This window comes from Maylandia zebra, linkage group LG1, assembly GCF_041146795.1.
Source record: "Maylandia zebra isolate NMK-2024a linkage group LG1, Mzebra_GT3a, whole genome shotgun sequence".
NCBI lineage: Eukaryota > Metazoa > Chordata > Actinopteri > Cichliformes > Cichlidae > Maylandia > Maylandia zebra.
The window spans coordinates 38,879,937-38,904,667 of NC_135167.1; the positions used below are offsets into that span (position 1 = coordinate 38,879,937).

Genomic DNA, 24,731 nt, shown 5'->3' on the forward strand with positions numbered 1-24,731 from the left:
CCACAAGGTGATCTTCAATTCATCTCTGTGTGAATGTGAACGGGGCGAGAAGACCCCCACTAACTGCATGTCCCTAGACTGTGGGAGGAAGCTCGAGAGAACATCCAGACTCCACACAAAGACCCCGGCCTGATGAGGCTAGGGTCCTGAGTTCGATACCCTAAACTGAACGCAGGACAGAGGAAGGGATGGGTGATGTTCATGTGTGCCCAGGTGTATGATGTGGCTCTTTGTCTGTGACTGGTTGGCTGTCCCAGCCCTGGCCCTTCATGTATTTCAGTAATGTCCTTTTCTCCCGTCTCGTTTACATGTTTTTCCCTTGTGACCCATTCCTTCTGTCACGTGTGTTTCCCCCCCAGCCATCATGTTCTGCTTGTGCTTAGTTATGTCCATGTCTTATCTCCTGTCCCCTTTTCCCTCTGTATGTATTCACAGTGTACATGTTCCTCGTCGGCTCATCATGCTAAGTCTGCGTGTCTTATTCCGTCATGTGTCATGTATCACTCCAAATCTCACTGACTTTAACTAATAATAACTGTTTGCTGAGTGTTATGTCTAAAAGGTATTGCACAATCGCCTCTAGTAGAGGATCAGGTTTGTTTTCCACTGATAATGGATTTTAACATGACTGACCAATGATTGTGGAGCACGTCAATGTAGGATCTTATAAATACAACGAGCAAACTTAAATGTTTTAAAATATTCAAAAAATTAATATATTATATTTCTGAAGTATGACGGAAGGAAAAAGTTAAATTTTTTTCATATTTAAAAAAAAAATCCATGGGTTTAATGGGTCCATCATCACTATATTGAGGGCCTTGTATAATAGCCCAACTGCAAAAGTAAAGATTAACGGTGAACTTTCAGATGCTTTCAAGCTTGAAAGGTCCACAAGACAAGGATGCCCACTGAGTCCACTCTTATTTGCTATTTTTATAGAGCCATTGGCTGAAAGGATTAGGCAGAATGGTAACATAAAAGGGATTAATATCACTGGAAGTGAGCAGAAATTGGCCTTGTTTTTGAAGAGTAATACCAGCCGGCAGGTGTGGCAAGGCATCCAGCACCTAACCAACTATAAGATCAATCTCGGAGCTGCGGACGGTGACCTGGAGCTGGCAGAGGAGCTGGATATCTTCTTTGCCCGCTTTGAGACCAGGGTACCGGAGGTATTGGAGCCACAGCAGCAACACGCCACCCATAGCAGCACCACCCTCACCCTGGAAGAGCATGAGGTGAGGCGCATGCTGCAGGCTGTTAACCCGAGGAAGGCGGCGGGTCCTGATGGTGTGCCAGGTCGAATATTGAGGGATTGTGCAGAACAGCTGGCTGGGATCTTCACCAGGATCTTCAACAAATCCCTCGCACAGGCGACTGTCCCACTCTGCCTGAAGTCCTCCACCATAGTCCCCTTGCCTAAGAAGCCCCACATCACCGGCCTGAATGACTACAGACCGGTGGCACTCACCCCAGTGGTAATGAAATGCTTTGAGAAGCTGGTCCGCAGACACATCACAGCAGCCCTGCCCCGCAGCCTGGATCCACACCAGTTTGCCTACAGAGCAAACCGATCCACGGAAGACGCTGTAGCCACAGCACTCCATGCTGCATTAACTCACCTGGAAGAGCATGGTAGCTATGTGCGGATGCTCTTCGTGGATTACTGCTCAGCTTTTAACACCATCCTTCCACACAAACTGGTGGCCAAGCTACAAGACCTGGGGCTTCCAGACAGCACCTGCATGTGGATCAATAGCTTCCTCTCGGGCCGTAGACAGAGAGTCAGAGTTGGCCATCACACATCCTCAGCCCTGAGTCTCAGCACTGGCTCACCCCAGGGCTGTGTGCTCAGTCCACTGCTCTACTCTCTCTACACACACGACTGCACTCCTCGCCACCACAGCAACATCTTTGTGAAATTTGCAGATGACACCACAGTGGTGGGGCTCATTTCCAAGGGAGACGAGTCTACGTACAGAGACGAGGTGGAGCAGCTGACGTCATGGTGTAAGGCCAATAACCTCCTCCTCAACACTTCAAAAACCAAAGAACTCATAATAGACTTCAGAAGGAAAAAGGCAGAGATCCAACCACTATTCATAAATGGGGACTGTGTAGAAAGGGTGGCAAGCTTCCGCTTCCTGGGAGTCAATATAGAGGAGAACCTTTCCTGGAGTGTGAACACCTCCGAGCTGCTGAAAAAAGCCCAACAGAGACTGTACTTCCTGAGAATTCTCAGGAGGAATAACATCACACAGAGACTGCTGGTGTCCTTCTACAGAGCCACCATTGAGAGTGTTCTAACTTACTGCATATGCATCTGGTACACTAGCTGCACAGGGGCTCAGAGGAAAGCACTCCAAGGGATCATTAACACTGCCCAAAAGATCACTGGCTGCCCTCTCCCCACACTGGAAGTTCTACACAACGCCCACTGTTTTAAAAAGGCCCAAAACATCATAAAAGACACCTCACATCCTGGCCACTCCCTGTTCGAACTGTTGCCCTCAGGCAGACGGTACAGGGCAATCAGAGCAAGGACTAATAGACTCAAACACAGCTGTTATCCAACTGCAATAACACATCTGAATACTACAAAAAAATGTCCATCACGCCACTCTTGTGTTAATCTATGCACGGTCTGAAGCATGTGTGTGGGAATGTATGTGAATGTTTTACTGTTATATCTTATTAGTATTTTAAGTATTCTATCTATTTTATTTATTGAATTTTATTGTTTTATTTATATTTTGATATTGCTAGGGATGATGCAATGATCGGGGACCATTCTTCATTTCGTTGTTCTCATGACAATGACAATAAAGTTTCTGATTCTGATTCTGATTCTGTTTGCAGATGACATTTTGGTTTACTTATCAAAACCTACCGAATCACTTATGGAGCTCATGTCAGTGTTAAAGGAGTATGGGCTATACTCGGGATATAAATTGAATATACAAAAAACACAAGTTCTTAGTAGCTTTTATAGCCCTCCCCAGAATCTGCTCAACAAATACAAACTAAGCTGGGACAAAAGAACTATCAAATATCTGGGCATAAACTTATCAATGGATATAACTAGCTTGGAAGAAATCAACTACCCCCTACTTAAAAAAGATATCATGCTAAATATTAGCAGATGGTCTATCTAAGCATTTCTTCTAGAGTGGACATCATAAAAATGAATATGCTCCCAAAGATATTGTACTTATTCCAGTCTGTTTCTATAGAAAACCCTGATAGATACTTTGTAGAGTGGGATAGGACCCTCTCAAGATTTATATGGGCGGGTAAAAAGCCAAGAGTTAAGTTCAAAACACTTCAGCTTCCCAAAGATAAAGGAGGATTAGGCATCCCTTGCCTACAGGATTACTACAGGGCAACACAAATAAGAAATCTGGTGGGCTGGTGTAAACCCGGATACTGTTCAACAGAGACACGAATCTGGCATTGATATCTGACATCACAGCAGAGAGACGAATCTGGCAATGATATTTGACATCACAAATTTAAATGTTGGTATGGTTAAATGTTATCCTGTGTGACACTCACACATGCATACACATATACAAGTGTCTGTAAACTTTGATATATCTTTCCTACAGGATCAATAAGAATCCATATGGGTACCTTCACCAGCAATAAAAGGATCAATATTAATAATCCCCTTGTTGTTGGCAAAGATGATGTTCCTGATATCATCAAAGCTCATGGTAAGACCTTGCACAAAGTGATACGTGTAAAATAAAAATGTTTTTTAGTCCAAAATAATCTCAGCAAAGTCCTTTGTCATTTTTTGCTAAGCTGTTCACAGCTAAATGATTTGAAAGTCCTTGGAAGATAAATGCTACCAGGAACATCATTTCATTTGTACTTTTAGCACGATTAAAGTGTTTAATCTATAATACTGAGTAGACTTGCAGTCCTTTAAATTGAACTGCACATGTTTCACAGACACAAGTTACACAAACAAGGAACCAAAACAGTGGATGAGGTTGGACACATTAGATGGGTGGTCTCTTAACAATAACTGTCCTTTTTCATGAGACAAGGATATGCAAAACAATAATTTATAACAATCTTCAGATGTTTGAAAACTAATAGAATTTTGAAGATGTGAAAAACATTTCTGTGCCGCTTTTCTGCTAATGGTATACCTGTAATTATGGCAATGGACTCAGTTTCTTGGCCCAAGGTTGCTGTTTGGCTGCTCACTGTCTATATTACCTTTGCTCTGTTGACTCATTAGTTTAAATCCAGAATTTGACGACTACTGTCAAATGTTTCTGCTCTAAATTTTTAGTCAGTTGACAGACCACATGTTTACTCCAGGGGAAGAAATTCATCTTAACTCCTAAAACAAAGAGAAGTGGAGAGAATTTCAATATTTAACTGTGTTTCAGGATCACTCATGCTGATTGCCTGGATGACCACAGGATCACTCGGCATGATGGTTGCCCGATATCTAAAAAAAATGGCCAAGGGAAAAAAAATGTGCGACAAAGATCTCTGGTTTATGGTGAGACATCATAGACAAAACCATGTATTATCTTTTCAATGTGGAACCAAAGTTTTTGTAAACTAAACTAGGCTTGAAAATAACTTAAACTTGGTGTGTTTCCAGAATAAATTTCATGACTAAAAATATTAACTTCATAAGTAATTTCAGATATCCAATCCAATCCAAGATATAATAGACTTGTAAGACAGCTTGGTCCAAGCCTAATGTTATCTGGACAAATGTATTGGTTTAGCTGCCACAGTATCATGCTGTATTCTTTGTGTTCCTCCAGGTCCATGTTGGAGCAATGTGTCTGACGGTAGCAGCCACAATCATTGCTTTCATCCTTGTGTTCGTTCATTCTCAGGACTGGTCTGGGGTTAGTACACTGACTCTGCTAGATTCTAAGAATCTTAGTTAAGTTATGGTTTTGTACTATTCATTACAGCGACAATCAAATGATAAAACCGTGTTTCTCTGTAATAATATTTATTTTCTTATTTATTCCAACTAAATTTTATGTGTTGTTCACACAGAATTGGGGGTAATTGTTGAATACAAATTGTTGATTATATGAATGCAAATACCCTCCAAATTATGTTGCAACATTTAGATTTCATTTAATCCCAGTTTTTAAACCCTATATTTAAGTACAAATGTATTTATATAGCACTTTTCAAGATCATTTCTGCAAAGTGCTTCACAATCAAAATAGTTAAGTTAAAAAGAACTCCAAACGTTCCTCATTGAAGATTTAGTTGATATTGCGTGGACATCAAGAGTTTTAATTACATTAGGCACAAACAAGGACTTTGTTTTCTGTTTGAAGAAAATGATCAGCCATTCATTTTTTTAAATAGTCCAAACACCTATGCAAGACCTGTTGCTTAGAAAGTGCAAAGAGTGTGTTTATACACCACTTTGCATTTAATCCTTAGTTACTCTCTGGCTCTCGTCCATAACATTTTGCCTGTCGTGTCTCCCCATCACCTCCAACCAGTTGCAGCAGATGGCTGCATCACCTGAGCCTGGTTCTGCTGGAGGTTTCTAACAGAAAAGAAGGGAATATTTCCTTCCCACTATCACCAAAAGCTTGCTTCCACCAGTTGTAGTAGTGATGCAGAAACATTATGCCTTTTGACAACCAATCCACATATGAACAGGTTCAAGAAATAATTTGAGGGATAAATGGAATCTGTGGGCTGCATCCAGTTAGTTTCACTTTAGTTTTTTATAAAACAGTCATCTCATGGTGCTTTACATTAGAAGGATGAGCCAAGGGAGTTTAATATAATTCAACTTAATATGAATGCGATAACCATACCAACCAGGTATGGACCCCTCCAACCCTTGGCTTTGGTGTGCAGAAACAACTCCCGTGTAACAGTAGGACCCTCTGGCAAAACCAGACTGAAGGAGGACGATCATCTCCAGCTTTTGGTTGTGATGTGATTGTAGAAGAGAATAGCGACACCATGTAAAACCTAAAGGACAAAATGCAAACTATGGAGATGACAAAAAGTTGGTGCATATTTATAAGCCAATATTGCAAGTCATTAAGACAAAAGGCAAGTGGAGCAGAAGTGCCCCTCATGGGAGGTACATCTAGAAATGATTAAGTTCTCATGGTACTCTCAAAGGTACTCGTACTTTTCACTCTGGGGTTATTTGTGGAGGCTTTACCTTCACTTGGGTAGTAGAGCAAGTCATCTATCAAACAGAAGGTCCATAGATCAATCCTCAGCTCCTCCAGTCTGCAAGTTGCATCCACAGGCAAGATTAATATACCCCTTCAAAGTGGTTTTTTTTCTTTTCTCTTGATATTCATTAAGCACTCTTTAGTTGTGTGTTTCAGCTCTCAGACTGATATTTATGCCCCATGATTAGCACTGTTAATGTGTTTGGTATCCAGGGAGCACATCCAGTGTTGGGGTGCCTGGTTATGATCCTCTCACTCATCCAGCCTATCGGGGCCTTGCTGCGCTGCGGACCACAACATCACCTGTATGTATCCATCTGTGTGTGTTTAATTAATATACTATATCATGCCTATACACATTTAAGAATACTCTGTTCAAATATTATTTAAAAAAAAATTAAAAATGGCCTCACTTTTTTTTTCTCTACAATTATTTAACAAATTTTGAAAACACGATAAACCAAAGGAATGGGGCAGTACATGCTTAATGACTAAATGCACTGCTCACTCGGCAAAGTGAGGTTATAAAGTTATTTGATAACCCTAAGAGTTGTATTCATACTTCAGCCATAAAAGTTTTTAAAATTTCAAACTTTTGCAAAGTGTAGCCTGCATGTGCTTTATCAGAGCACACTTTCACACTGAAACACCAAGTAGGAAACTAATTTGCACATGACTCGTGAAAGTTATTCCTTCCTCTTAGTAATAATGGTGCTTTTAATAAATATAGCCTGGTTGTAGCTTTGGAGGCCAGACTCAGTAAATGAAATATTTTTTAAGTGAAATATAGATTTAGTAAAATTGTATGTTCAGTAATGATACTTGTTTTCATAAATTGGATGCAGGAGAAATCTTAGACAAGAACTTCAGAAGCTGATGATTTTATAGTTCTTCTCTTTTCTTTGATAGGAGGTATCTGTTCAACTGGACACATTTTTTAAATGCGGTGGTAATAAAATCTATAGCTGGTAAGCTTGTGTTTTACTTCATTCTACCATCTTGCATATATGAATAGAATAGAATAGAATTCAACTTTATTGTCATTGCACATGCACAGGTACAGGGCAACGAAATGCAGTTTGCATCCATCCAGAAGTGCTTAGTGATATAGATATATTACAATATATATTAGCAATAATATAGATATGTAAGTATATTACAGAAATGGGTCTATTATGTTATAATGTACACGGTATGAAGTATGTTGTGAATATTCTATAACTACAAGTATGTACAGGCTGTAGTGAGTACAAGCTATGTACAGGATATGCTAACATTTTCAATAGCAGACACACTGTCACCCATGCTGCTCGTCTTAAAATGCCTGCTTCTTTGTGTCACACAGTGGCAGCCATATTTACAGGCCTGGACAGGATTGACAGTGATGATGGGTGGCTATTGAAAGTGATGGGTGGCTTCTTTGCCTGGGAAGTTCTCTTCATCATCATTTTGGAGGTCCATGATTGGGTAGTTAAACACAGAGGTAAGCCTTTTTTTTTTGCATTTCAGTGATGAAGGAAAAAATCATCACTACCCATATACACTTTAATGACAAAAACCAATCTAGACCCAACAGTCCATTTGCACGGTGAAGAGCCACCTGATCAGTTCAGCAGCATTTAGCTGACTGAGCGAAGAGTATAACCCCTGTACACCTCAGAATGTGGTTGGATGGGTAAAATAAACAGCACTGTATCACAAGATTTTCTGTGTATAACACAGCAGCATCAAATATTGGTATTTATGAATTGATGAGTGAAAACGCGTAAGAATGTCTCAATGGTAGTCTGCTGGAACAAAAGCTGTTACACTTTAACTGTGCTGAAGTACAGCGACAAAGGAATCTTTATCTTTCGATTTATTAAATGCATGAAAATACTCTGGGAATACTATACACGAAGGCTCAGCTCATGCACCACCAACCTAATGTTATCAGAGAGAACTTGCATTGAAATGTCTCAACTGAGACTATCCAATTTTGGACACGTGTAGTTTGACAATGCTGTGGCTCAATGTGTGGCTCAGTCACACAAATTATTAAAAAAAAATATGATCACAACCTCTTTGTGTCTACAAAAACTGGTTAATGTTTGGTGATTTTTAAAAAATGTTTTACCCCCCCGTGCCGCACACACTTTCCATGACCAATGGCAACTTGACATGCTAAATATTTACATAGAGCTTCCAGCACATTGTTATCGTTCTGAAAGTTGTTGTTTTTTTGTTTTTTTTCAATCACCACAACTACTCAACTCGACTCAATTTTATTTAAATTGATTTCAAATTGTTCTTCTTCTGTTAAAGCTTAAAACTAATATCATAACTCAACCTGTATAAATAAAATGATTAAAAACATAGCTGACTGCTTTAGTTCACTTCAGTTAATGTGCCCTGCAATATTTCACTGTTCTTTGCTCTGGGTTTCAGATGATACTGCTGATCAAATGGAATCAGCATTGGTAAGCTGAAAGAAATATAAAAGCAAGCAATCACTGATTGCCACAAGATGGAGTATTTCTAATATAATTTTACTTTTTTTGTCAGGTCAAAGGTGACAGTTGCCTGATCGCTGTGTACCTTCTGGGAAACCTTTGCTTTTTGGTGGCACTTCTGGTTGGAATTGGAGAAAAATGAGCAGCAGCAGAATCTTCCAGAGTGTTTCCCTGTAGTTTTGTTGAATTTTATCATCAATTTTAACATACTTGATGAGAGACTGAAAAATGAGCAGCAGCAGAATCTTCCAGAGTGTTTCCCTGTAGTTTTGTTGAATTTTATCATCAATTTTAACATACTTGATGAGAGACTGCACTGGAAATTCAGACCCACTGATCCATCAGTTGGCGAATCCTGGAAAGTTTCTCAGTAATGTCTTTAAAAAATATTACTTATGTTTTTTTTCTCTTTTGCTTTTAGTTGATAATTAAGGTGTACTTTCAATCAGCATTCAATTTCACTGGGCCAAGCATTACTGTCGTGTGTGTGTGTGTGTGTGTGTGTATAATATGTCTCACAGTTGCAAAGAAAGAAGTAGTTTCAGTCGCCTTTAGCCTCCACTCTGGCTGCCAGGTAAACCAGTTTCATTTTACAAGCTGGTTACATTTTTTAAGCCAAACAGCAATTTTGTATTAAAAAGTACTTTTAACAATTTTTCCTTTTACATTTTTAAATCAGGTCAACTCGACCCACATCATAATGGGAGGGTTAAAGCCCTTTTCACACATTAACATCTGTTAATATGACAGCATCTATGTATGAATCTGCACCTTTGTCACTTTCATTTGAAAAAAAAAAACTGTCATTGATTCAGCTCCTGAACTTCCCATTTAATGTACATTTTTTCATATATTTCTAATAATCTTGCTGTCAATAACAACTGACAATAAGACAACAAATTTTTAACTTCATTAAATTGAAAATTATGTATGTCAGTGTAGTAGTGTTAAATGCTTACCAGGTTCAGATGCAAATGAAGAAACTCCACTCAGGCAAGTCTGCTGGACCAGATGGAGTGAGTCCCCTCAAGGCCTGTGCCCCCCAGCTTTGTGGAGTCTTCCATAAACTGTTCATGCTGAGTCTGAAGAGGGTCCCAGTGCTGTGGAAGACATCAAGCCTCGTCCCTGTACCAAAGACGCCACGTCCCAGTGGCCCCCAGGATTACAGGCCTGTGACACTGACCTCCCACATCATGAAGACCCTGGAAAGGCTCATCCTGGACCAGATCTCACCCATTGTCAGACCACATCAGGATCCCATTCAATTTGCTTACCAGCCCCGTCTCACAGGACGCCATCATCTATCTGCTCAATCGTGTCTACATCCACCCGGACCAGCCGGCGAGCACTGTGAGGTTCATGTTTTTTTTTTTTTTTTACTTTTCCAGTGCTTGGTGATAAGCTAACAGCGATGCAGGGGGATGCTTCTCTAGTGTCCTGGATTGTTGATTACCTGACAGGAAGACCACAATATGTGCGTCTTCCACATTGTGTGTCTGACAAGGTAATCAGCAACACAGGAGCACCATAAGGGACCATCCTCTCCCCCTTCCTCTTCACCCTCCACACCACAGACTTCAGCTGCTGCACAGAGACCTGCATCTTCAGAAGTTTTGATGTAAATTTGTAAGTTTTGATGTAAATAAATTTGCGGTCAATTTAGACTCAATTCAAAATCTCCTACTTGGGACGAACACTAAATGTAAATAGCTGACTTTCTAAATAAACCTATCCATCTTTGCAAGGTCAATTTTTGCTTTCATTAAATTCCAAATGTTTAGCCATAATTAGCTTAGCTGTCCTACTCTTGTTACTGCTCTTTCCTACTGCTGTTACAATCAAATGAACATCTCTGCAAAGATAAATTAGCTGAGACCTTAGGTTGATGGTAGTTACTAGCAAACACACAAACTTACATACACTATATAGTACAGTTCTATGATACATCACCAAATAGAACAATTTGTGGCAATGCAGACAAGCAGAGAAACAGTTTAATTCGTTTAATTTGTTCACTTGATCGGAGGTGTGTTTCCTGCAGATATACAACATCGGATCTCAATGATTTTAAATGAGTAAAAGCCCTTGTGCGTTTAACCGGATTATTTATACCTTTAACATTCCAGCTTATAAAACGAAGAGCAGATGACTTTGCGAGCTTGCCATTCAGGTACCAAAATGCAGGTGCAGAAAAAATATGTCCCAACCTCTGGAATAATAAATCTTTCGTGCTTGAATCGATACGGTCCAATATCCTCTTTTCAGAGCTAGCAATAGCTCTCATAATCTCACTCATGTCATGGGGTGGTGCCTCCGGTCTGTCCTCAGCATGGTCCTGTCAGGATCTGACGGCGCCCTGACCGGTCGACCTGCCAGTGTGTGTGTGTGTGTGTGTGTGTGTGTGTGTGTGTGTGTGTGTGTGTGTTCACCCAGGGATTGACGGAGGATTTACGGACACTAAGGAAGCACTTGGAGGAGAGACGGGCACTCACTACTAGGGCTGGGTATCATCACTGATTTCTAGAATCGATTCAATTCCGATTCACAAGGTCCCGAATCGATTCGATCCACGATTCGATTTAATTCGATTCGATTCGATTTAAATCTGGGAAATTTTGACAGTCAGAAATATTATAATTCAGATCAGTACATTTACATATTTTTGTATCAATAAAAAGGAAGCTGACACACGCAAGACTTTATCAAAGGTGTAAGCATCACAGCAGATGCCTTTGTGTCAAAGTAGCTGAAGATAAAACACAGAAAAACATGAAGGTGGTTTTCCTGGCCTGGGATTTTATAAAAATATTCTGCAGTACATCAAAAACGAAAGAAAACCATTAATCAACATATGAACATTACCTCTGAAGTTACAGAGGTTTTATTAGAGACACGGTTAAGCGTTTTGCATTTTGAATAATTTTAAAAAGTTTAAATTTGTTCAGTATTGAACAGCAGAAATGAGGTTTTCTTTTCGGAAGAATGTAAAAGGGAAAAAAACAGCGGCCGACAGCGCTGTAAACAACGGTAGACTTGTGCATAACAAGCAAGCGAATAATGAAGAAAGCGAAACTGTTCTTGAAGTACACAGAGAGAGAGAGAGAGGGCGAGAGAGAGACAGAGAGAGAGAGAGACAGAGAGAGAGAGAGGGCGAGAGAGAGAGACAGAGAGACAGAGAGAGAGAGCTGTGCATCGCGGTGGAAGCAAAACAGTAAAAGTCAGAGTGAATTCATGACGATGTTTATGTGAATCTTCTTTTGCTGCTGGTTCGGTCAATATTGTTTGGAAAGAGATCAAACTAACAGCTTTAGAATCAGCGCATAAAGGGCGTGAACACAAAGCGCGGACCCGCCGACAGATCAGAATCAGTGAGCTGTCGGCTTTCAGCCCCGACCGTGTCCGTGCCGTCGGGTGAGAAAGGCGACATCTAAATGATTCTGATCCGCGGGTCGTGCTGTGTGTTTAAGTCTTTGTGCAGAATCCGTGTTCCTGCTCTCATTTACTGTCTTAGCTGTTTGGTGGTTCTTGAAATTTTGTGAGATGTCACCAGAGATTCTGGCATTTCGGGCAAAATAAATTTATATTAAAAAAATCGATTCAGGATTTTAATTAATCGATTTTACGTTATCCAAGCCATAATCGATCTTAATCAATGAATCGATTATAAAAACCCACCCCTACTCACTACCACGCACGGGCTTACAGGGAAGGAGGGACGCACTATCACCATTGTTGCACATTTGAGCTGTTGTCACATTGCTGCACTGTAAATAAATGCACTGTCATTATTTCTGAGCTCCGCGCCTGAGTCCACTCTTTAACAACCGTGACAGGTCCGAGGCTTTTGCGGCCTGCTCTTTCCCCGATCTAGTTTTGCTCATATGTCGTACACCGTAGCCTTGAAGATGTAAAAAGTGCCTCAGAGCAGCACACGGGCGTGTTATCGTACTGTTGTTAAAAGTTCGTTAGTTTTGGAGCAATGGAATTATGAAACAAGTTAGTCCATTGAGGAGCCCTGTACAACACGTCTTCACATGGCTACCAGACACGCCCCCCGTCATTTTGTTATTATTCAATTCAGAACTGCCCAGACCAGACACAGTGACGTTTCACCAGAATCCCTTTGATCTCTGGTCTTCTTTATGACATCAGCACACGAAAACCTATAAATAGGGGAGAGGTTCTCACTCTTGTCAGTCTTTCAAAGAGAGTGGAAGAATTCACTAGGCAGGAAACTACTGGAAACTTGCGTTTCTGACACAGTTGACGGTATTTTTAAAAAAATCTTTTAGTTGGTACAGAGATTTAGCATCAACTTCAATTTGAAATATGAGTCTGTCAAATCCTGTTGTATGCAACATGAGAGCCGAGAACGAAAAACTTAAACAGCAAATCAAAGAGCTGAAAAATGAGAATAAAACTCTCAAACAAGAAAACTCTACCATACGTGACCTTAAAGTCGAGAACGCCGACCTTAAGGAGCAAAAAAGAGAGCTCATAAATGAGAACAAGATTCTCCAAAAAAACATTGAAGTTCTCTTCAAACGAAGTGGGTTCTCTAAAAACAAGAGGAAAAGAGACCTGCAACTAGAGAATGAAACAATTCACTTCAAAATTCAAGAGCTGGAATATTGTAACCAAATTCTAAAGGATTTAAACAGCTCCAAAACCAAAGAGATCCAGCAACAGAAAGAGGTGATGCAGGAAATGGAGGCAGAAATCAGAGAGTTGCAAAGCAGCAAGACAGGCTTGGTTATAAAAGTGGGAGACATGGAAAAGGACAACCAGTCTTTAAGAGAGGAAAATGATGTGACGGTAAAACGCATGTGTGAGCTGAAAAGGGACTTTGAAAAGGAAAAAGATGACATGCAACAGGAAATACAGGCTGTTAAAACTGAGCTCCATCAGGCAAACACAGCCTTTAAAGAGTTACAAGAGAGTGAAGAAAGAAAAAGGATCATGAATGAGGAAAACAAAACAACGGACAGTGAACAGCTCAGACAGACCCTGGAACGCCAATGCTTTGCACATGAAATTGACATATTGAGGCATAACGAACTTCTTGAACAGGACCTCCAGGAGCTTTCCAAAAGGAGTGGTGATTCTCAAAAAGAACTGAAACCACACGATGAGGGTGTGAAAGGAGAATCACGGATCTCCAAAGCCACTGAGAAAGACTCCCAACATGATTTTAACGTGACCAACAGAGAAAAGGAGTTTTTGTACCATCAATTTGAGGCAGTGAAAAGAGAGCTCCTAATTGAGAACAAAATTCTCCAAAGAAACGCTGAAGTTCTCTTCAAACGACGTGGGTTCTCTAAAAACAAGAGGAAAAGAGACCTGCAACAGAAAGAGGTGATGCAGGAAATGGAGGCAGAAATCGGAGAGATGCAAAGCAGCAAGACAGGCTCGGTTATAAAAGTGGGAGACATGGAAAAGGACAACCAACATGATTTTAACAAGACCAACAGAGAAAAGGAGTTGTTGTGCCATGAATGTGAGGCACTGAAAAGAGAGCTTGTCAAGAAAAATCTGTGTAATGTACAGGAAGCCTTGAAAACAAGACATGGCGTTGGGAGTCTGAGCTTGGGTTTGCAAAGTTTCACAGGAAGCACATAACAATCTGATAAACAACTACGATGTCCAAGTTGACATACTCAAACAACAAAATAAGGCCTTGGAAAATACGGTTAGTGACCTTACCAAAAAGATGTGGAATGGACGGGAAGCGATGAGACAAATGGAAAAGAACTTTCAAGAACAAAGGAAGCTACTCGAAAATCTCCGAGGAGAATTCGAGGAAATTTAGCACAACTAGGACTTTGGCCCTCCCTATTAAAGCTGGTTAACGCAGGTTCAATAGGGCTATAACTCAGACAATGGAAGTTCATTTGATTTAATTGGCCCAAAATGAGTGACTGCACCCAGACACTCAGTAGCAAAAAAATTACAGAGATTCAAGAGAGAAAACTGTTTCTGCATAGACTCCTATAGTACTGCAAGTCGTGTCATCGCTTGGTGTCCTGCATAGAGTGCAGGTTTAAGGTATCTACGTATCTTTCAGAATTAGAAGCTATGCTGCGTCAGGGGTTATAACAGCTGTGCCCCCCCCCCCAACCGGTCGAGGCAGATGGCCGCCCCTCACTGAGCCTGGTTCTGCCGAAAGTTTCTTCCTGTTAAAAGGGAGTTTTTCTTTCCCACCGTCACCAAGTCTAAGGAGCTTGGAGAAAAGCGCCTGGACTTCTTTAACTTAAAGAAGTCCAGGCGCTTTTCTTTCCAAGCTCCTTAGACTACTATGGCCTTGATGACTGATAACCTTCACAGACACTGTCATCAAGGGTTTGCTCACAGGGGATCATCTGATTGTTGGGGGGTTTTCTCTCTTATATTGTATGGTCTTTACCTTACAATATAAACAGCCGAGAAGCGGCTATTTTTGCGATCCGGTGCTTTAGAAATACATCTTAGCTGAACTGAACTCCATAACATCTGGACCGAAATGCCTACACACAACGGTAGGCATTTCAATCAAGAGCTCTGTCCAAAACGTTCAATGACAAGCATCAGCACCAGGATTGTTTTTTAGCTCACCAACAGTTCATGTTCCCTACCCATTTTTTATTGTAACTGCAACTTTGTAAGACTGGGTTGGGAGATGTTCTTGTGGTGAGCTTTTATTTACATAATTGGTTTCTTTAATAGTGAAATAAAATAAATTTGTATAACTGGAAACAGCGTTCTCCTGTGTGATTATCACATTGTATTCTTTAAACCATATAACAGAATATATAATATATATAATTTACTCATAGTAATATTAATATCTAATGTGATTGAGTTTCCTTATCTCTACTTATGTGCTGATGTGTTCACTGAGGCCATTGTATGGTCCATTTTGGCTGCATTTCCATGTTTTAAACATGAAATTTGCTTATTTAAAGGGTGTCTCATGTATCTCTTATGCAGAAATATGTGTTGCCTAGCTGGACAAATGTGGCACAGGTCTACTATTATTGGTCACGTGTGTTTTCCCCCCCAGCCATCATGTTCTGTTTGTGCTTAGTTATGTCCATGTCTTATCTCCTGTCCCCTTTTCCCTCTGTATGTATTCACAGTGTACGTGTTCCTCGTCGGTTCGTCATGCTAAGTCTGCGTGTCTTATTCCGTCATGTGTCATGTATCACTCCAAATCTCACTGACTTTAACTAATAATAACTGTTTGCTGAGTGTTATGTCTAAAAGGTATTGCACAATCGCCTCTAGTAGAGGATCAGGTTTGTTTTCCACTGATAATGGATTTTAACATGACTGACCAATGATTGTGGAGCACGTCAATGTAGGATCTTATAAATACAACGAGCAAACTTAAATGTTTTAAAATGTTCAAAAAATTAATGTATTATATTTCTGAAGTATGACGGAAGGAAAAAGTTACATTTTTTTCATATTTTAAAAAAAAATCCATGGGTTTAATGGGTCCATCATCACTATATTGAGGGCCTTGTATAATAGCCCAACTGCAAAAGTAAAGATTAACGGTGAACTTTCAGATGCTTTCAAGCTTGAAAGGTCCACAAGACAAGGATGCCCACTGAGTCCACTCTTATTTGCTATTTTTATAGAGCCATTGGCTGAAAGGATTAGGCAGAATGGTAACATAAAAGGGATTAATATCACTGGAAGTGAGCAGAAATTGGCCTTGTTTGCAGATGACATTTTGGTTTACTTATCAAAACCTACCGAATCACTTATGCAGCTCATGTCAGTGTTAAAGGAGTATGGGCTATACTCGGGATATAAATTGAATATACAAAAAACACAAGTTCTTAGTAGCTTTTATAGCCCTCCCCAGAATCTGCTCAACAAATACAAACTAAGCTGGGACAAAAGAACTATCAAATATCTGGGCATAAACTTATCAATGGATATAACTAGCTTGGAAGAAATCAACTACCCCCTACTTAAAAAAGATATCATGCTAAATATTAGCAGATGGTCTATCTAAGCATTTCTTCTAGAGTGGACATCATAAAAATGAATATGCTCCCAAAGATATTAAACTTATTCCAGTCTGTTTCTATAGAAAACCCTGATAGATACTTTGTAGAGTGGGATAGGACCCTCTCAAGATTTATATGGGCGGGTAAAAAGCCAAGAGTTAAGTTCAAAACACTTCAGCTTCCCAAAGATAAAGGAGGATTAGGCATCCCTTGCCTACAGGATTACTACAGGGCAACACAAATAAGAAATCTGGTGGGCTGGTGTAAACCCGGATACTGTTCAACAGAGAGACGAATCTGGCATTGATATCTGACATCACAACAGAGAGACGAATCTGGCATTGATATTTGACATCACAACAGAGAGACGAATCTGGCATTGATATCTGACATCACAACAGAGAGACGAATCTGGCATTGATATCTGACATCACAACAGAGAGATGAATCTGGCATTAATATCTGACATCACAACAGAGAGACGAATCTGGCATTGATATCTGACATCACAACAGAGAGACGAATCTGGCATTAATATCTGACATCACAACAGAGAGACGAATCTGGCATTAATATCTGACATCACAACAGAGACACGAATCTGGCATTAATATTTGACATCACAACAGAGAGACGAATCTGGCATTAATATCTGACATCACAACAGAGAGACAAATCTGGCATTAATATCTGACATCACAACAGAGAGACGAATCTGGCATTAATATCTGACATCACAACAGAGAGACAAATCTGGCATTAATATCTGACATCACAACAGAGAGACGAATCTGGCATTAATATCTGACATCACAACAGAGAGACGAATCTGGCATTAATATCTGACATCACAACAGAGAGACGAATCTGGCATTAATATCTGACATCACAACAGAGAGACGAATCTGGCATTAATATCTGACATCACAACAGAGAGACGAATCTGGCATTGATATTTGACATCACAACAGAGAGACGAATCTGGCATTGATATTTGACATCACAACAGAGAGACGAATCTGGCATTGATATCTGACATCACAACAGAGAGACGAATCTGGCATTGATATCTGACATCACAACAGAGAGACGAATCTGGCATTGATATCTGACATCACAACAGAGAGACGAATCTGGCATTGATATCTGACATCACAACAGAGAGACGAATCTGGCATTAATATTTGACATCACAACAGAGAGACGAATCTGGCATTGATATTTGACATCACAACAGAGAGACGAATCTGGCATTGATATCTGACATCACAACAGAGAGACGAATCTGGCATTAATATCTGACATCACAACAGAGAGACTGGATGTCAATGTCAGAAAGATGACTGTGATGTCAGAACCCTCTAAATCTTGTAATTTACAGATGGTAAATGGCCTGTATTTGCATAGCGCTTTACTAGTCCCTAAGGACCCCAAAGCACTTTACACATCCAGTCATCCACCCATTCACACACTGGTGATGGCAGCTACATTGTAGCCAGCCACAGCCACCCTGGGGCGCACTGACAGAGATATTTAATTCCAAATGATTTGACTGCATCATTGCGTCTTTGGGTTATGACCCAAACTCTCTATCAACTTTGTGAATAAATTCACGTCCCCCTGTGACCTCATAATTACACCACAGTTCAGATGGCATGAATGAGTCATGAGGTCACACCAACAGTGACAACATCAGCAGTGACATCACTAAAGTTGCCAGGTGAGTCCATAAATAGAACCCGTGACGTGGAGCAGGTACCGCCGTTTTGGACAATGCCACGACGCAGGTATAGACGCAGACATGCGAGGTCTTCTCGCCCCGTTCGCAGACACAAGAGACCCCACAAGGCCTCGGGTGTCCGCAGACGTGGGAGAAGATACCGTCGCAGACATTAGACAATCTCAATAAACATGTAGGATGAACATCAAAACTTTGGTCCAATCAAGTTTTTTTTAGATAACATATGTTGTTGTTGTTTTGTGTGTGTTTGTTATCAATGTTGTGGAAAAAAGTTAAGCTTAGTAAGCCATCAAGCACTGATCACTCGTAGAAGAGCACCAATAGGAGACAGAACTAATTAGAAGGTGTTATTATTCAGTCTGTACATCGAATAGAAGGCACTAACCACAAGGTGATCTTCAATTCATCTCTGTGTGAATGTGAACGGGGCGAGAAGACCCCCACTAACTGCATGTCCCTAGACTGTGGGAGGAAGCTCGAGAGAACATCCAGACTCCACACAAAGACCCCGGCCTGATGAGGCTAGGGTCCTGAGTTCGATACCCTAAACTGAACGCAGGACAGAGGAAGGGATGGGTGATGTTCATGTGTGCCCAGGTGTATGATGTGGCTCTTTGTCTGTGACTGGTTGGCTGTCCCAGCCCTGGCCCTTCATGTATTTCAGTAATGTCCTTTTCTCCCGTCTCGTTTACATGTTTTTCCCTTGTGACCCATTCCTTCTGTCACGTGTGTTTCCCCCCCAGCCATCATGTTCTGTTTGTGCTTAGTTATGTCCATGTCTTATCTCCTCCAGTCTGCAAGTTGCATCCACAGGCAAGATTAATATACCCCTTCAAAGTGTTTTTTTTTTCTTTTCTCTTGATATTCATTAAGCACTCTTTAGTTGTGTGTTTCAGCTCTCAGACTGATATTTATGCCCCATGATTAGCACTGTTAATGTGTTTGGTATCCAGGGAGCACATCCAGTGTTGGGGTGCCTGGTTATGATCCTCTCACTCATCCAGCCTATCGGGGCCTTGCTGCGCTGCGGACCACAACATCACCTGTATGTATCCATCTGTGTGTGTTTAATTAATATACTATATCATGCCTATACACATTTAAGAATACTCTGTTCAAATATTATTTAAAAAAAAATTAAAAATGGCCTCACTTTTTTTTTCTCTACAATTATTTAACAAATTTTGAAAACACGATAAACCAAAGGAATGGGGCAGTACATGCTTAATGACTAAATGCACTGCTCACTCGGCAAAGTGAGGTTATAAAGTTATTTGATAACCCTAAGAGTTGTATTCATACTTCAGCCATAAAAGTTTTTAAAATTTCAAACTTTTGCAAAGTGTAGCCTGCATGTGCTTTATCAGAGCACACTTTCACACTGAAACACCAAGTAGGAAACTAATTTGCACATGACTCGTGAAAGTTATTCCTTCCTCTTAGTAATAATGGTACTTTTAATAAATATAGCCTGGTTGTAGCTTTGGAGGCCAGACTCAGTAAATGAAATATTTTTTAAGTGAAATATAGATTTAGTAAAATTGTATGTTCAGTAATGATACTTGTTTTCATAAATTGGATGCAGGAGAAATCTTAGACAAGAACTTCAGAAGCTGATGATTTTATAGTTCTTCTCTTTTCTTTGATAGGAGGTATCTGTTCAACTGGACACATTTTTTAAATGCGGTGGTAATAAAATCTATAGCTGGTAAGCTTGTGTTTTACTTCATTCTACCATCTTGCATATATGCTAACATTTTCAATAGCAGACACACTGTCACCCATGCTGCTCGTCTTAAAATGCCTGCTTCTTTGTGTCACACAGTGGCAGCCATATTTACAGGCCTGGACAGGATTGACAGTGATGATGGGTGGCTATTGAAAGTGATGGGTGGCTTCTTTGCCTGGGAAGTTCTCTTCATCATCATTTTGGAGGTCCATGATTGGGTAGTTAAACACAGAGGTAAGCCTTTTTTTTTGCATTTCAGTGATGAAGGAAAAAATCATCACTACCCATATACACTTTAATGACAAAAACCAATCTAGACCTAACAGTCCATTTGCACGGTGAAGAGCCACCTGATCAGTTCAGCAGCATTTAGCTGACTGAGCGAAGAGTATAACCCCTGTACACCTCAGAATGTGGTTGGATGGGTAAAATAAACAGCACTGTATCACAAGATTTTCTGTGTATAACACAGCAGCATCAAATATTTGTCACGGTACGGCATGGCACACCGTGGAAGGAGTGGGGAAGGAGGACCCAGGCGCGGTGCTCTACGTATAGACAGTGTTTATTTACAGAGGGTGATATCAAACAACAATAAATCCCCGTGTTTCTCCCCAGACTCCCGTGTCGTGTCCTCCAAGTGCTCTCTGCTCCCGTGTCTGCACTCCCGGTGCTCGCTGCTCCTTAAGCCTTCCACGCTCCTCCTGCGGGAAACAATAGCGGCAGCAGTCAGGACACTGAACAATGGCAGGCATACACTACACGACCAAAACCTAAACTGGGTAACTAACGTGGCGTCCCAAGCAATGATCCCGCGTCGGTGGGAGCTCCAAGACTCTCTTAAGTAGCTCCCCCGACGAGGCCTGATCAGCAGCAGGTGTGTGGCTTCGGGTGTGGCCAGTCCCCTTGCAGGGCCACACCCTCCAGGCCTGACGCCGCCTATAAACAAGTGCTCAGCCACCCACACACACATATACACAAGCACAGGGAAGGGGGAGCAACACCAAAATACACAGCAATAATAATAATAATAATAATATAATACATGACTGCTCAGGGATCCTGGGTCGCCCAGTCCCAGGACCCTGACAATATTGGTATTTATGAATTGATGAGTGAAAACGCGTAAGAATGTCTCAATGGTAGTCTGCTGGAACAAAAGCTGTTACACTTTAACTGTGCTGAAGTACAGCGACAAAGGAATCTTTATCTTTCGATTTATTAAATGCATGAAAATACTCTGGGAATACTATACACGAAGGCTCAGCTCATGCACCACCAACCTAATGTTATCAGAGAGAACTTGCATTGAAATGTCTCAACTGAGACTATCCAATTTTGGACACGTGTAGTTTGACAATGCTGTGGCTCAATGTGTGGCTCAGTCACACAAATTATTAAAAAAAAATATGATCACAACCTCTTTGTGTCTACAAAAACTGGTTAATGTTTGGTGATTTTTAAAAAATGTTTTACCCCCCCGTGCCGCACACACTTTCCATGACCAATGGCAACTTGACATGCTAAATGTTTACATAGAGCTTCCAGCACATTGTTATCGTTCTGAAAGTTGTTGTTTTTTTGTTTTTTTTCAATCACCACAACTACTCAACTCGACTCAATTTTATTTAAATTGATTTCAAATTGTTCTTCTTCTGTTAAAGCTTAAAACTAATATCATAACTCAACCTGTATAAATAAAATGATTAAAAACATAGCTGACTGCTTTAGTTCACTTCAGTTAATGTGCCCTGCAATATTTCACTGTTCTTTGCTCTGGGTTTCAGATGATACTGCTGATCAAATGGAATCAGCATTGGTAAGCTGAAAGAAATATAAAAGCAAGCAATCACTGATTGCCACAAGATGGAGTATTTCTAATATAATTTTACTTTTTTTGTCAGGTCAAAGGTGACAGTTGCCTGATCGCTGTGTACCTTCTGGGAAACCTTTGCTTTTTGGTGGCACTTCTGGTTGGAATTGGAGAAAAATGAGCAGCAGCAGAATCTTCCAGAGTGTTTCCCTGTAGTTTTGTTGAATTTTATCATCAATTTTAACATACTTGATGAGAGACTGCACTGGAAATTCAGACCCACTGATGCATCAGTTGGCGAATCCTGGAAAGTTTCTCAGTAATGTCTTTAAAAAATATTACTTATGTTTTTTTTCTCTTTTGCTTTTAGTTGATAATTAAGGTGTACTTTCAATCAGCATTCAATTTCACTGGGCCAAGCATTACTGTCGTGTGTGTGTGTGTGTGTGTGTGTGTGTGTGTGTGTGTGTGTGTGTATAATATGTCTCACAGTTGCAAAGAAAGAAGTAGTTTCAGTCGCCTTTAGCCTCCACTCTGGCTGCCAGGTAAACCAGTTTCATTTTACAAGCTGGTTACATTTTTTAAGCCAAACAGCAATTTTGTATTAAAAAGTACTTTTAACAATTTTTCCTTTTACATTTTTAAATCAGGTCAACTCGACCCACATCATAATGGGAGGGTTAAAGCCCTTTTCACACATTAACATCTGTTAATATGACAGCATCTATGTATGAATCTGCACCTTTGTCACTTTCATTTGAAAAAAAAAAACTGTCATTGATTCAGCTCCTGAACTTCCCATTTAATGTACATTTTTTCATATATTTCTAATAATCTTGCTGTCAATAACAACTGACAATAAGACAACAAATTTTTAACTTCATTAAATTGAAAATTATGTATGTCAGTGTAGTAGTGTTAAATGCTTACCAGGTTCAGATGCAAATGAAGAAACTCCACTCAGGCAAGTCTGCTGGACCAGATGGAGTGAGTCCCCTCAAGGCCTGTGCCCCCCAGCTTTGTGGAGTCTTCCATAAACTGTTCATGCTGAGTCTGAAGAGGGTCCCAGTGCTGTGGAAGACATCAAGCCTCGTCCCTGTACCAAAGACGCCACGTCCCAGTGGCCCCCAGGATTACAGGCCTGTGACACTGACCTCCCACATCATGAAGACCCTGGAAAGGCTCATCCTGGACCAGATCTCACCCATTGTCAGACCACATCAGGATCCCATTCAATTTGCTTACCAGCCCCGTCTCACAGGACGCCATCATCTATCTGCTCAATCGTGTCTACATCCACCCGGACCAGCCGGCGAGCACTGTGAGGTTCATGTTTTTTTTTTACTTTTCCAGTGCTTGGTGATAAGCTAACAGCGATGCAGGGGGATGCTTCTCTAGTGTCCTGGATTGTTGATTACCTGACAGGAAGACCACAATATGTGCGTCTTCCACATTGTGTGTCTGACAAGGTAATCAGCAACACAGGAGCACCATAAGGGACCATCCTCTCCCCCTTCCTCTTCACCCTCTACACCACAGACTTCAGCCGCTGCACAGAGACCTGCATCTTCAGAAGTTTTGATGTAAATTTGTAAGTTTTGATGTAAGTAAATTTGCGGTCAATTTAGACTCAATTCAAAATCTCCTACTTGGGACGAACACTAAATGTAAATAGCTGACTTTCTAAATAAACCTATCCATCTTTGCAAGGTCAATTTTTGCTTTCATTAAATTCCAAATGTTTAGCCATAATTAGCTTAGCTGTCCTACTCTTGTTACTGCTCTTTCCTACTGCTGTTACAATCAAATGAACATCTCTGCAAAGATAAATTAGCTGAGACCTTAGGTTGATGGTAGTTACTAGCAAACACAGAAACGTACATACACTATATAGTACAGTTCTATGATACATCACCAAATAGAACAATTTGTGGCAATGCAGACAAGCAGAGAAACAGTTTAATTCGTTTAATTTGTTCACTTGATCGGAGGTGTGTTTCCTGCAGATATACAACATCGGATCTCAATGATTTTAAATGAGTAAAAGCCCTTGTGCGTTTAACCGGATTATTTATACCTTTAACATTCCAGCTTATAAAACGAAGAGCAGATGACTTTGCGAGCTTGCCATTCAGGTACCAAAATGCAGGTGCAGAAAAAATATGTCCCAACCTCTGGAATAATAAATCTTTCGTGCTTGAATCGATACGGTCCAATATCCTCTTTTCAGAGCTAGCAATAGCTCTCATAATCTCACTCATGTCATGGGGTGGTGCCTCCGGTCTGTCCTCAGCATGGTCCTGTCAGGATCTGACGGCGCCCTGACCGGTCGACCTGCCTGTGTGTGTGTGTGTGTGTGTGTGTGTGTGTGTGTGTGTGTGTGTGTGTGTGTGTGTGTGTGTGTGTGTTCACCCAGGGATTGACGGAGGATTTACGGACACTAAGGAAGCACTTGGAGGAGAGACGGGCACTCACTACTAGGGCTGGGTATCATCACTGATTTCTAGAATCGATTCAATTCCGATTCACAAGGTCCCGAATCGATTCGATCCACGATTCGATTTAATTCGATTCGATTCGATTTAAATCTGGGAAATTTTGACAGTCAGAAATATTATAATTCAGATCAGTACATTTACATATTTTTGTATCAATAAAAAGGAAGCTGACACACGCAAGACTTTATCAAAGGTGTAAGCATCACAGCAGATGCCTTTGTGTCAAAGTAGCTGAAGATAAAACACAGAAAAACA

At 40.6% G+C, this 24,731-nt stretch overlaps 2 protein-coding genes and 1 long non-coding RNA gene across 3 annotated transcripts; 2 read left to right on the forward strand and 1 right to left on the reverse strand.

Annotated features, from left to right (window-relative positions):
* The first annotated feature begins 3,613 nt into the window (after positions 1-3,613).
* On the forward strand, positions 3,614-8,905 carry LOC143419384 (putative ferric-chelate reductase 1). Its single transcript, XM_076885886.1, has 8 exons — positions 3,614-3,716; positions 4,407-4,522; positions 4,797-4,883; positions 6,417-6,508; positions 7,113-7,171; positions 7,549-7,686; positions 8,631-8,662; positions 8,748-8,905. Exons 1-8 carry the CDS (start codon positions 3,626-3,628, stop codon positions 8,835-8,837), a joined length of 705 nt encoding a protein of 234 aa, XP_076742001.1. The 5' UTR covers positions 3,614-3,625; the 3' UTR covers positions 8,838-8,905.
* Positions 8,906-19,347: 10,442 nt separating this feature from the next.
* LOC143419385 (putative ferric-chelate reductase 1) lies at positions 19,348-22,880 on the forward strand. The gene is made up of 5 exons (XM_076885896.1): positions 19,348-19,481; positions 20,086-20,144; positions 20,262-20,399; positions 21,953-21,984; positions 22,070-22,880. The coding sequence occupies exons 1-5, from the start codon at positions 19,357-19,359 to the stop codon at positions 22,157-22,159; spliced, it is 444 nt and encodes a 147-aa protein (XP_076742011.1). The 5' UTR covers positions 19,348-19,356; the 3' UTR covers positions 22,160-22,880.
* On the reverse strand, positions 20,715-22,075 carry LOC143419387 (uncharacterized). Its single transcript, XR_013099351.1, has 2 exons — positions 20,957-22,075; positions 20,715-20,869 (listed from the first exon to the last, which is right to left on the reverse strand). It is a non-coding gene; the product is annotated as an uncharacterized LOC143419387 (long non-coding RNA).
* Positions 22,881-24,731: the final 1,851 nt, after the last annotated feature.